This window comes from Bombus huntii, chromosome 2, assembly GCF_024542735.1.
Source record: "Bombus huntii isolate Logan2020A chromosome 2, iyBomHunt1.1, whole genome shotgun sequence".
NCBI lineage: Eukaryota > Metazoa > Arthropoda > Insecta > Hymenoptera > Apidae > Bombus > Bombus huntii.
Genome location: NC_066239.1, coordinates 8,873,860 through 8,888,551, shown reverse-complemented (window position 1 = coordinate 8,888,551; position 14,692 = coordinate 8,873,860). Strand labels below are relative to the sequence as shown.

At 32.1% G+C, this 14,692-nt stretch overlaps 1 protein-coding gene and 3 long non-coding RNA genes across 9 annotated transcripts in view; 3 read left to right on the top strand and 1 right to left on the bottom strand.

The window, feature by feature from the left end:
- LOC126875343 (uncharacterized) overlaps nucleotides 1–14,692 on the bottom strand; it is a 38,930-nt gene that overhangs the window by 17,001 nt on the left and 7,237 nt on the right. For all 3 annotated transcript variants that reach the window (XM_050638247.1, XM_050638248.1, XM_050638245.1), the window contains one exon: nucleotides 5,679–5,835. In XM_050638247.1, the coding sequence (XP_050494204.1) occupies nucleotides 5,679–5,835 (157 nt within the window). The remainder of the gene's footprint in view (nucleotides 1–5,678; nucleotides 5,836–14,692) is intronic.
- LOC126875521 (uncharacterized) lies at nucleotides 3,682–5,780 on the top strand. Its single transcript, XR_007693514.1, has 2 exons — nucleotides 3,682–4,568; nucleotides 4,731–5,780. It is a non-coding gene; the product is annotated as an uncharacterized LOC126875521 (long non-coding RNA).
- LOC126875517 (uncharacterized) lies at nucleotides 5,946–6,788 on the top strand. The gene is made up of 2 exons (XR_007693511.1): nucleotides 5,946–6,167; nucleotides 6,420–6,788. It is a non-coding gene; the product is annotated as an uncharacterized LOC126875517 (long non-coding RNA).
- Nucleotides 8,158–14,653, top strand: LOC126875507 (uncharacterized). 4 transcript variants are annotated; one of them, XR_007693502.1, is made up of 3 exons: nucleotides 8,158–8,801; nucleotides 9,345–9,524; nucleotides 12,549–14,653. It is a non-coding gene; the product is annotated as an uncharacterized LOC126875507 (long non-coding RNA). The 4 variants fall into 4 exon arrangements; XR_007693484.1 differs by having other exon boundaries at nucleotides 10,691–14,653; XR_007693495.1 differs by lacking the exon at nucleotides 9,345–9,524 and having other exon boundaries at nucleotides 10,691–14,653.

Genomic DNA, 14,692 nt, shown 5'->3' with positions numbered 1-14,692 from the left:
CTCAGTACAAGTGAAACAGTGTTTAGCTCGGATCAAACTCATTTCCTAGTAAGAATGACGATGTTTGCTGAACGAGTGACATTAGTAAGGTTCAGTGAATTTTATTCCAATCGAATAAATGGCTCTTTTTGATTCGAATTGCTTCTGCTTGAGTATAGTTCAGTCCCAAAGTACGTAATTCCTATCAGTTTATTAACTTCGGAACAAATAGCGTAGATACGTATAAGGAGCAATAGTAAATACTACCGTCCGTATTAAGGCATCCTTATAAAAGAATCGAAGAAGTATGAATGTGATTAATTATCAAGTTTTCAATGACTTTACTATTTTTAAATTCGCTATGACATAATACGTGTCGTCTCCGACATAACTGCTACCTATTTCTGTTTTATATATGGAACACGGTCGCTTAATTGCACACATTTATTAAGTACAATTTAGCAATGTTGTTAACGAGAATTGCGGTCAATTTTTTCAAGAGCAGTAACAAAAGAATGATGGAAAATTTCCAATAAGAATTAAATTTGTAATGCTAATAATATGGTGCTCTATTTTGAACTTCTTCCTCTGGAAGTAATAATTATTCTATAAATATAATTCGTTGAATTCTACGTTATGCAATAATTTATGTAATAAATTACGTAATTCTAAGTTATAGAAAAGTAAACTGATTTCAAAAAGGGTAGTTTCTCATCAATATTCTATCATATTATTGCCCAATTATATTTATTGGATATATATTATAATTAAATATTTCTAACACGATGTGAACGAAATAAATTACAAATTTGCGTGAAAATAGTTGATAGATATCAAAGCTGGTAGAAAAGAACAATTCCATCGATTTGTTAAAAAACTAGTTACACGGTGTTGGAATCGAAGACTCTTTTCAAAATTCGAATGATTCTTACATCCGTAGTAAAAACTTAAACAATCTTTCTAAACAGATACAAAGGGCAGACAAACAAAGATCATCGCTTATCAGTAGGCATGGCCAGGCACAAAAAATATTTATGTATATAGCGTCAGTGGTCATCGTGAACAAGTCTAATCAAAATTAATTCTCACGATAATACTTTTTGTTGGACTTTTTTTGGAATACTTTTGTTGTTATTGGACGCTGGCTGCCGAGGCTTGTTCAAATTGATAAGTAAAAACTGAGGAAGATGCGTATCAGGAGAAAAATACCAGTCATTACGGAAGAGGAGTGTTTGAGTAAACTACAAATTATTCTAATCACCTTCTTGATGAGTAATTTCACTAGTCTGGCAATAATTTGATATGATAAAACTTGTTAGTTACTCGTTGTTTCTTTTAATTCTATTATAGAATGATTCCGAGTATTTAAACAGAGACTATGTTGAATTATTTAATTTGCTATTTCAAGAATCTAAAGAAATTTCAAGAGTCTAAAGGAAATTTAAAGTAAACTGTTTAAACTAAATTGGAAATTTGGAATAGTCGATTCTAAAATATTTTGAAATTAAATTGAAATAAATTTGAATGAAATTGTAATGAACATTAGTATCATAATAACAATGTTTGAAATTGAAGATTGCACGATTCTGCAGATTAATCACATCTAAAATTATATTCCAGAATTATAATTCCAGCGGAAAACGTTACATAAACGCGAGTTTATTACAGGGAAGAACATTTATTTTACAAGATGCCTCTTTATTCACAGGCGCAGTTCAAGATAACAGTGAAACTTTCGGAAGTTACCACTAAAAGCCACAAATCGATGGAATATTTTTTTGGTAATTCTTATTTTATTTAGATCTTACAAATACCGAACACGAATAAATCAGACGTGGCAGCAAGAATAAACTATCAATGCCAAGGTCAACGTGCACACTATGATATCAGAACGTGTATAGGCAAACACATTGCGTGGGTGTTAAATGAGGAAGAAGATCGTTGTCACATAATAAAATCGTGACAATATATTTGAATCATAGCTCGTTATGTGCCTTCGTCATGTTAACGGCAAATTTCAATATCCACATAAAACTGATTTCTACGAAATATCCTTGAAACGTTTCTTTCCCTGAATGAATCATTCGTGCAGAGTGTAAGTTTAAAAACCGGGCCAGATTGTTGACATGTATTTCTATTGCAAATGAATCGAGAAAAAAAATTATAAGAAAAAATGTTGCACTGTCTATTTAATTGTAACATGCAAGAACAGTTATAAGACTATTATTTGTTTTTAATACTCGAATATTTGTAACAAAATATATTTCATTTATTTAGTAAAATGTTAACTAGAAAATTGTTTGAAATCAGTATTTTAACAAATGTAGAATTCTCCAAGTTACATAAACTGAGAAAGAAGTGTAGAAAAAAAGAACATTTTCAATATTTACATTTAATTTTAGTCTATCTAGCTTCAATGTCCTTTGGAAATGATAAACGAACAAAAATACACACTACAGAAACGAACGATAAGTAGATATGCACACTTTTGTTTCGTTGTGACATTTGCAATGTAAACTATGAATCCTCAGAACGGTATAGACTTATTTTTTATAATTAGGTTGAAATCAGTAGTCAGGAACTATTCCATAAGAAAAATTTTAAAAAATTATAGGTTCATTTGCGATTAACACAGAATCAATAAGTCATCCAAGAGAAATTATTAATTCTATGCTAAATACACAGTCATATTCATATAAATATCGCCCAATACTTTATTATCTGATAACGCAAATAATGATAATGGATCTTTACCGAGGAATGCAATAATTACAGCCCAACATTCACTCGATATTTACAACAAGCACTTATTTTCATAATACTCATGTATTAACTAATCATCTCTAAACAAACTACTCTAACAACCTAAATAAGCACCTAAATAAGATTACCGAAATATGCGACTTCCGATAAAACTCGTAGAATCCCTTTGTTTAAAATCCATAAATATTAGGTCGTCCGATAAGTTTCTTTCGTTTCATAAGGTGATAATAGATGAACAATAATTTCTGTTTTATATTATTTTATTGAATTAAGTATGATCCATTTCGTTACGTTTCTATTATTATGTTCGTGCATAATTCAATAAACTAATATAAAACAAAAAACATCGTGTGTCTATTATTTCCTTATAAAACGAAAGAAACTTTTCGAACAACCTCATACATACGAAAACGTTTTATTGACAATGTATCATCAAATTCAATAATATTTTCTACGAAAACCTTTAACCATTTTTCACGAAGATTGCAAAAAATTTTCAGAAAATCTCTACAAAAGATACGATCTTCCGGAAAAGATTTATAAAAAACGATAAAAGCGAATGGAAAACTAGGTTAACACGGAGGAGAGATGGTCTCGTGACAATTTCACCACAATCGGAATTCGATATTAGAATTGACCGATGCACCGGAATCTATATTATACCTATGAGCTAGGGCGAGCTTAATTATAAAATACTTTAGCCGGTGTCAATCGTGATAAAATCTAAAAAGCGTGGGCGAGGGAGAACGATAAATTATATTTAACGTATTTCCTGGCTAGGCTAGGAAATAAATGAGTTTCCCGTAGAGAGTCGCAAACCATCCTCTTCAAATCTTCTCGAACTTTGACTTTCTCACCGAATCCTTTAGAAGGAAAGTTTAGCAATTATATAATTAAAAAAAAAAATGAAAAAAGAAATTTTAATTACTTCTTTGCAAAAAGTGAATGAAATGCATAATAAAAGAATATTTATGAAAACAAAGAATTCATAAACTAATTAAATTATATCTAAGATAAATAGAAATAAGTGGCAAGTAACAAATTAACCCGCCTTTGAAATTGAATAAAATTAATAATAGTGATATTTATCGGTAAATTTAATTTATTCGTAAAAAATAATGGAATCTATTACATTCTATATTTTCAAATTGAAAATTAAACGCCGACATAACGAAGCATAACAATAGATAGTATATAACCACATAAATCACAAAAACAAGACTTCATATGTATGAGAAAATATTATTCTTTATTTTTAATCGCTGTCGAATACCCATCGGACAAATTGCAAGGAATTTATAGGGGTTCATAAAAAAAAATATTTTCAATTTATCTTTTATGTAAAATCTGGATTGTTCTATTATTTCGATTATATCACTTGTTCGTATATTATGATTACGACTGTATTGCATTATATTGCGTCTCATAATTACACGCTACCGACACGCGAGATAGTTCCTATAATTATCGATTGGCACGAGTGCGACACGCGGAGAGATTGAAGGAAACATGCGTTCCCTTAAAAGAATCATATTTTATTTTAGTTCATAGCTTTACGTATCAGCCAATTCGAATAATGTATCGAACTGCATCGAGTTTCCGCGGTTAGAATAGGATTACTAACTTCGCAAAATGAACGTATAATGTAAAATTCAAGCAGCTGAACGGATATACTTATTCAAATATATTTAACCTCGTTGCATTGTAATGAATTCGCGACAATGAATTCGCGATAATGAATTCGCGCAGTAGTCATTTAACGGAAGTCATCATAGTTCTCCGAGACTGACATCTCAATCACTCGATAAAACCCATAAAAAATTCAAGTAAAATTTCTATCGATGATATTCATAGCGTGGAATTATCTTTTACTAATTTCCATTTCATTTTACTATTTTTATTAGATAGTAATTAAATAACAAAAAAGACAAAATTAATTTTTTGGCTAACCACAATTTCTAACAGGTTGATTTTCTTTCTCTTTTTAGATTCTACAGGATGAGAACGAACTATAGTTGTGCTGCGCTATAATTTACACAAATTGGACTACGTACTTGTTCTCTAAGTGATAACATACAAGATGAATTTTTACACTTGTTTTTTTCTTAATAAAGTGAAAGTGATCAAAACATGATATATAGATAATACGAAAGGAAAATATTTGCTTAAAACTACGTGATTCTTGAAAACATATAAATCTTACTTCATCCAATTTTCCATCCAACGAATAACTTTATATCATTAGATATTAAAACCTTCTATCTCTTCCACAGCTTTTTACATCAAAATTCAGGCCGGAGCTATTATAAATTTCCCCAATGATGTAAATAGTATCTCAAGCAAAATTGCTCGACCTTGATATTTGCTATGCGCGTTATCCTCATTTTTTCATCAGAAATTCGTTAACAATGTAATCAACACATAACAAAAGACATTTTCGCAGCGATCTGTTATAGATATTCATTCGACAATGTGCAACCGTGTTCGTCGTAACAATTACTGTCGATTAATAGCAACGTTTCTCCATAATATCGTTTCCATCCGACGAAAATATCTTCACGGGCACGTTATCGTCGTGTATTATTGAAGGCGTAAAAGATCGACGTAACTTGCAAAAATGAAGATTCGTAAACAGACGATGTTATGTCTTTTGGTATCTTTTGTTTCAAACGTTTGCTAACGTCTCGTAATATACAATTTAACTTCGAAACTTTTCAGTAAATATTTTTAACTAGACCTTTCGAAAATTAAAAGTTTACGATCTATTGCTAATAATAATGAAATAACGATGAAAATGAATGGTGTTAAAAAACATTCTCTAGCAAATTTCACCCCGAAATATATTACATTTAAATGTCAAATTTTCGGGTGACCTATTATTTCGTCCACTCGATGAAAATTGTGTAAGAAGAAAAGTGTAAAAAAAAAGCACCTACCTTGCTGGATAGAAGACCAGCAGTCGGTGTACGATCGTTAGGATCGGACTCCGGGATCGGTTCATTCGGGTTCTCCATGTGCATACCTGGCCATCCAACCCACACTCCATTTCCGCTTATAACCACCGGTGCTACCGCTGTTACAAGACCTCCAGCACTAAAAAGAGGAAAACGTACCAACGTTATCAGAAGAAGGTGTCACCAGGGAGAGGGCAAATAGAAAAAGGTGGCGTGCGTACAATGGTATGCATACAATAATGTGCGTACATGACAAATATCAGTATATATAAAAGTAGAAAACTCAGTCTTCACGAGCAGCTCATAGAACACAGACGATCTGTTTGGATCTCACTTGGATCTATTTACTTCCTGAGACCATTTGAATGGTTTTAAAATACAAAAAAAATGTTAATGGCGTTGGAAAAAGTATAATTTTAACAAGGTGGAAGAACGTGTTATATTTTGAATAAACTTGAGTACAAAGAGTAGGTAAACATATTTTTTTATAACATGTGTTTTAGTCACAGATCTATGTTTCATTTCTATTATATTAATTGCAATCGGATTGAAGTACTTTTAAATAGTAGAAGATTTAGTATGTCTGAGTATAACTACATAAGTCCATATAAGCACCTAAGTCACGAAACACATGCCAATCTTGATTAAAATATTTGTACAGCTGCATTCTGGTTAAACTCATAAAAAAGACAATGTAATTTACATTTCTGCTATGTGTTCCAGAGTTATAAACCAAGAAAATGAAGAGCGGATAGAAAAGAGGACGTACAAATGCTGATTTTGGACATCTTTCAACAAGGAACCCGAACATTTCGGTGAAATTTTAGAGTAAGACTATCTAATAGGAAAACTACGTTATTTCAACATATAATTAGTAGATAGAAAATATTTTTTTCTTGCTTTTTACCATTTGATACTGAAGCACTTATGTAATATAAACCTGATCAAATTAGACCTATTCCATAATAATAACATTTTATAATAAATAATGATTTCGTTCTTATTCTAAATTCATAAATATCTAGTGGTCCATAGATGAAAGTGTAAATGATAAAGGAAAAAAGATAATGTACAAATATTTTTCTTTGATTACGCGTATTTTCTATCAATTTTTAACAGAATACCAACAATTTCCGCCTTTAACCAACCGTCTATCGTCTATGTAATAATAATAAAGATAGCGACAAAATCTATGAAAAAAATAATCCCATACGTAAATATAAAAGATCACCGAGTGGTCGTCATCGGCGTATCAGGCGATAAGACGAGAATAATATTGAAAGACATCTTCGATCAATTCTGTAACGGTTTGCCAGGGAATACACACACACAAAAGTCACATACAATCATATTTACATAATGACAAATACACGACGATTGTATCAATCTCACGAACGTATATTCTCGGCTTTATATAATCGAACGTATCCAACCACTTTTAACCATTTTATCATCGTTATTAAAATTAATCTAGATTAGTGAAAACAATTGCAAATGTGGCGTCATTAAATTAGAAACATGGAAGGATGGTAATGTTGTGATATTTTGATATCACTTGCATAATGCCGCATCTTTCAATAAGATGCACCTGTGAAACTTTCATAAAATTGTTAAAGACTTTGAGGAAAATATTCCGCGAGTACCGACGTTATTTTATATTCTCTTATGTAGGATTATCCATTTAACACGTTGGTCGCCACGTCACCCATATCTATGTGACGGGTATACCTCGGTGGGGGGTGTCACCCAAGTATGGGTGACGCTCTTCTTGTTCGAGTTAATTAACACGGAACCCGCGCTCGCGAGAACATTGAGAATGTCAAAAGTATAACATGTACGCTTACTACTACAAACAACTGTTGTGAAATTCATCTATGAACTATGTCGAATACTGATTACTCGTGTTAAGTCTGTGGTTTAGTTTTGAGATAAGTTCGGCTTCTTATCATTCTAAGACAAAAAAGCTTGTCGGCTGGTCCGAATAGATCCAGGCACTGCAAAGGATTATATTAATTTCTATTTTTATAAACTGGTCTGTCTAGATATGAATTTCTGTGAGGTGTCTTGTTGTATCTTGATTGCTTTTCTTATTCCTTATTCTTGCATTCAACGTATTCATAGCGGTGCGAACCAGAATCAGGTAACAGCGACAATCAACTTAATCAAATCAAATAGAAAGCGATCGATGACAAATTTTAAAGTACGACGTGAAAGAAAATGTTTAATACGCTAAAAATAATAATTACCGAACGAAATAGAAAAAGGGCCTTGAAATTTATAACAATTTGAACAGTTTCATTGTAATTCGCTAATAACTCCAACAGTTAAATACAATTTTAAATAAAAAAAAAAAGAAAAAATTACATTGTAATTAAATTTCAGATAAGCATAATCCAGGATATCAGTTATTAAAAAAAACATTGAGCTACATGTAAGAACAGAACCGAGGGCGCTTGCTTACTTCGAAGCTTCGGAAGCGTACAAACATATGAAATCATCGAGCGAAAAGTCGCCAAGCTCGCTGTCTTAACGATCATCTTCTTCTTATTGTGACGCCAAATTTGAAGTCCTTTGCCTAATTATATTTCTAGCAGCAGTTCATAAATGGCTTGTGACATTTGATTGTAGTAGTGAACGTACATGTTTCACTGTTACCGGACTCAATGTTCTCGCTACCGCGCAGGTCCCAAGTTAAGTGAATAACCCTGTACTACTAGAACATATATACTACTATGCTAACTATCAATAGTCCTGTCCTCATGTTATTATCCCAACTAATTCTCCATACATAGCAGCTTGTTTTTAAAATGAAAACGATCCATATATCGATTCATTTCTCATTTCCTACGCATGTGTATGTTTGGATTGATTCTTAATTACGCGGCTGTTCCGGGTTGGCCGTAATTCAATATGCCCCTCTGCGACCTCAACCTACATATCTATCCCAAACTCAATCCACTCGAAGATCTGTGATTGGACTCGAACGTGTGCCGACTACATTGACACTGGCACGCCATAATTATAAATTTGTAATAAAACTTGGCTATCATTCAGCACGCCCAACAAAAAGGCTGAGCGAACATCTGAATGGCCTTTCACCGAAAAGTAGGTCAAATCAAACAACTTCATTCCCTTACAACTTTTGTCATTTGTGTACTTGTGTTTTTATCATAATTCGTTGGAAGTTGCTACTTGGTTATTTAGAATTTATATTCTTTTGTAATAGTAACGCAAAAGTTTTAATTTGACACTTCTAATTTGATATAGGTTTCCAGGGACGATAAATTTTTAAAATTTGTATCAAATAAGGGAAATTGAATGTTAAAACTGTATTCTCTATTACAGAAGAATTTCATTTATTAGAACGAAATTTAGTTTTATCATTAAATGAATTCCTAGTACCAATGAAGTAGAAATATTCTATTTCATAAGTAACAATTCTTCGAAGACTCCAATTGTATGAAACATTTGTCTTCTAACAGATTTTTTAATTTCCACAAACTATATTGTTTGAACTATATTGTTTGGAAAAAACTGTAATCTTTTATTTTTTTCTTTTTTTCAATTTCATGATTCTGAAAATTATTTCTCTAACGTAGGGATAAAATACTTCAGATATTATTACATTGATACATTTAAACCTTTCAGTTCTTTCTTTCTCTCGATGACTTTTAATGATAAATAGACAATACGTAACTAGACGTAAGAATTTTGTTGACCAGGCGCATTAATGGTAGAGCACCAACACAAAAGCCATTAGTATATGCTATTATTACCATTGGATTACTCAAATATGATCTATTTTGAGAATGCCACAATTTCAGACGCGTAAGTGTTTCAGCTCGAGTGAAGCACTCTCGAATATCATTACTTGCGCTCTTCAGTATGTAACGATCGCGTTTGAAAAAGTGACCTCCTACGTTCTTGTTTACCACACATCGAGATTTTCATACAGGACGAAGAAGAGAAAATACACTCGATTGACACGGATGTTGACGGCTGTTATTTTTAAACGTGCCAGATTAACATGGAAAATGATTGATATCGATAACATATTGTACTTTATTTGTGTTTAATTGGATTAATACACGGTGATAAAATATTCAAAATAATTCGGAAATTGTGATGTTGAGTTGTGGTGTTGTTGAAGAATTCGAACAAAATTTTTTAATTGATTCAACCAATTAATTTTGTTTTATTTTATCGCTGATTTGTTATTCCTTTTAATGAAAGAGTGCTTCGTTTTTCATTCAATTTGAGAACCATATTTACGATAGGTGTAACGATATTTGTAATTATTAAAAGTTTGATCTAGAGATGAAAATACAACGTTCAATGCGAATGTTACGTAATATTGTTAGACGTGGAGATTTCAATATCAGTCCCTGACTTTCAAATGAAACTAAGTGCTTATATATATTATACGTACGTGTATATATTTCAAGACGGATTAGCCAGAGATGGATGACGTACATCTTTCATTAAACGCTATAAATAACTATTGTAAGCCAGAAACAAATACTATATTTTATCTGCTTCGTAGCCAACATTTGATGTGAATATGTGACAAATGGCTAATTATAGACTCTATTTAATCACTTATTTAATTATTTAAGAAATTAACAAAAATTGATTCATGATCTGCTTAACAGTAGGTGTAAAATCTTTAAAGAGATTTCTCCTAACTAATCTGTTTTACCAGACCTCAGTCCACTAGCTCTTTGAAACATAAAAAGAAAAATATGCAAACTTAAGAATTCTTAGAATTAAGAATTCTTAGGAACACAATGAAAATCTTCACAAATAATTTTACCAAGAATTCAAACATTAATCTAAATGTACAATCCTCTTGTTTCAAATTGTTTGAACATCTGCTTTACATCTTAAAACCCACGTCATAAACTACTACCAATAGGTTCCTATGTAATTGTCTAATGTATCTAAGTTGTCTATAATTAAACAAAATTTGTCAGAGGTAGTATTACTATTTACAGAACGATGCACCCAACCACTCGCACGAAGATGTGTACGAAATATAACTTTGTAGTATAGTGCAAATTAAATTGCAAATAAGAATACAACTTGACATCCGAAGTGACAATGAGAAAAACATGCATACGCAATCTTTCTTTCTTTGAAAAGGAAGAAAAAGAAAAAATTCACAATAAATATGTACTTAGTTATTAGTTAATCTTATTATCCAAAAATCTAAAAATCATTATTATTAAGAAAGGAAGATGGAACATATCAAGGAACGTATAAAAATGTCGAATACACTGACAAAACAATCCCCTATCTATCAAAAAAGAAAAAGGGATGTATTTGATGCGTAGAGACGCGCGCACGTCGCATCCAATTTCAAACAGTAATCAATTCCACCAGTGACGAAGTTCGTGTTTTTCCATAACATTTATCACGACTGTACCATGCAAATCGGGCACGTAACTACCGCAACAATCGCGATAATATATGTATATTACACAGCGCACGTAACACGCGCAGCGGACACGCGGAAAGCACGTGGCGAATATCTTGTGAATGACTGCGCGCGCGTCTACTTATGTTGTCACTACGGTTTTTATCGTAAGCCACCTAAAAGATGATTGACTCTTATCGTTATTTGAGGATTTCTAGTCGACGAATATATTCAGTCTCGTCGAAGAATAAGTGCAATTAACAAATGTTAAAAATACCAGGTGATTTTGAAGATCAAAGATACTCTTGAACAGATATCATTATCAGATGAATAATATCACGTAACAACGTAGAAAAAGAATCGTGAAGAAAGAAGGAATACCTGTAGATAAGAATGTTTAACAAGCGCAACATGATCGTTTTTCATATAACGTACTATACGTGATTCGAAAAACTTCCATGGAATTTTTGCTTCCCGCCATAACGATTACGCTATCGTTCGTGTAATTCGTTTTTTTCGTCGTTTCTGCCTTTTGTTTCATGTTTACTCAGAATCTTTGTAAGGAGGATTGTATAGCTAATTTACAGAGATAAATCTTAATTTCTTTTTACTTTTTTAAATTGTGATAACACGAGAATTGGCATTTTGGACGTTGACGTTGAAATATTCATCGTAATGTATAATGATATGCCTGTCCAATTTGACTTCTGTGCAACGATGACACATCCTACTCATGCTATTATGTCCGTCGACCTATCCATTACGAACGTTGTTTGTATTTAGTTCTACGGGTCCAGTTACACGACTAAACGACACACTTAAATATTATTTACGGCATATTGAATATGATCAACATCCATCTTTACGGGAAGTAATGAATAATTTTTGCGATTTTTGTTAACAATGAAATTTCGTTTCAGTTTTATATTCCCGATAATGGGATTTCATGCTCTTATATATTGCATCATCAGGAATATAAAGTTAAAATTGGAACGCACTGTGTCTGGTACATTACAACAATGCGTATCTATATTCAATACAGTCTATTGATCTTAAAGTCAAATGCGGTGCAAAATTGCGTCGTTTGTCTGCAACCGTTTGTCAGCAAACTGCCGGTGTTTATGCAAATTCATATCCTCCAAAGCACAGTTAAAAAAATGGAACCTAATAGAAATACATTTCATCCCAAAAATATTATAACGAGTACTTGACATGTTTTATATATCGTTGCATATTATAAACATTTTATTAATATATTTTTGTACATTTGTATTTCCCACAAATGCATAAACATCTGCAGTTCATTCAACAGAAATAGTTTAACAAATGAATCGTATAGTAATAAATTGATCGTGCAAAATGAAGAGGAAAGCGTATGATTATGTTCCATCGCTCTTTTTGTTGTCAAGTCTACAATTTTTACTGTTTGTTTACAGTTGACAGTCTCTTAATCTCGACTCTGAACAATCTCAACCGAGTCGATAACGGTGTACATATTCATTCCCACATAAAACCACCACAGTGAAGAAACAGTGAAGAGAAACGACAAAAATTCGCACAATATTCCTATATTTTGCAATGGATTATTTCTTTTCTATATTTTACGAATGTGGTTAGATTAGATGCCTGAAAAGAAGTTTATTTTCCTAAGAGGGTGAAACGACTGGGTGGAGAACGACTACTATTATCTCCTTGATTAATTATTTCAATTACTGGCAGTCACGCACGCTTGTCTATTTTTTGCCTGTTGTTTATTAACAAATCAGACCGTGATTCATGCAAATAACCAGATAAGATACTCGACTTATGTCACTGAAACAAGATAACGGTTGTCTTTGCAGACTGTCATGTGTTTTGAAATATACAAAGACACAACAAACACCTTCTATGTAGTCAATTTCGTACCGTGAAACAGGGGTATGTTCGTGCGAATCGGCATATGAAAACAAAGATGACGATTTATAATGTTTGAAACCGTAAATCACGAAAGCTATTAAATTGTCGCGAAATGATTTTTCGATGGTAGATAGGACGGAATTGAAACGCGAAAGCAGCTCTATTTTGTAGTACATTTTTATTTATATGTACTACATATATCGTATTTAATATAACGAAAAACGATAGTTAGCGCGATTTAATAATAGACGAAACATTATAAAACTATTGCGAAGAAGAAAGAGGCAATTGCTTCAATATTCAATGGGAAAGCTTGTTCAAATATCCAAAAACTGAAGTTGAATCCATATAATGAAATACACTTCGATTTATGAATTTTATTCCATTATTCTGCATCATTTCGAATGAAATTAACCAATTTTGCTTCATCATTCTGAATGTTTGTAAAATCTCTTTCAAGTGTTTGTCACCGAGTTAATAAAAAATTTATCTTGTTGACTACATATGTACACTGGTCGCCCAATTTACGCGGCATTTTTTTTACGGGGTAAGTCATAACACAATTTACGCGATAATTTTTATGCGGTCAATCGTATCAGTGGTGTATGAGATAAGGACAAAAATACATTACGTTTTGCTAGTCATCATATGTGTACATATTTTTTCTTTAAAAACGAATAAAACGAATCCACGCGGGTGTATATATATGCTCCGAAGATGACATTTATAGATTCCGAAAAAATGTCGGTATTTTTTACGTTGTATCGAAGAAAGCAAAGGAATTGGCGAAGGTTATTGCATATACATGCGACATATTTTTATAATCACAGGTTTCCGTCGTCACGAAGTCGGAGCAAATTCGAAAACTATTGAAAACAAAGTAATTCAACGAATGGGGAAAATACATCGACCCGGAGAATAAAAAAGTTCCGCAGGACGTGTTCTTACGAAAAATTTCGTCAGCGGTTTTGCCCTATATAGAAGCGAGCTTTCCGACGTAGATCACTGCGCGTGATGTGTAATCGTATACTATTTTTTCTCCGACCATAAATAAACGCTGCAACCGAGAGCAACATGCATCGATTACTAATTGTAAGTCACAATTGGTAATTTTACTTAAGAGAAGTTCATAAAACATCCGACGACGTTATAAAAAGAAACATGTTACATAAAAAATGATCTGACGCTGTGGGAAATTATAACTAATCAGATGATGAATGGGAATCTATACGATTGAATACATTAGTATTTTTAGCCCTTTGTAGTCGATTATAATATATATTTAAAACATATTCTCTTGCGTTATAATTTAACTTGATAAAAATATTTCAACGTAGGGATACTATTAATTGAAATATGAACATTAAAATTAAACAGTTTCTGATGACTTATCGAGTGTACCAGTTGGAATAGAATGTCACACTCTACTGAAACTGCGAAGGGCTGACTTGTGACGATGTAATCTACTAACCTACATACAGTATTGGGACATGCTCCGACAGCGAAGAACTTAATAGTAATGGTCTAATCTACTGATGTCTATGCACAAGCACTTATCTGAGCAAACGTTTGGAATTATTTCTGTAATATTGTCATATTTTTGAAAATATGATGTGCAATAAATATTATATTATATTACTTTTAATATATCTTTTTAGTAATTTCACTATATTTGAATAGAATT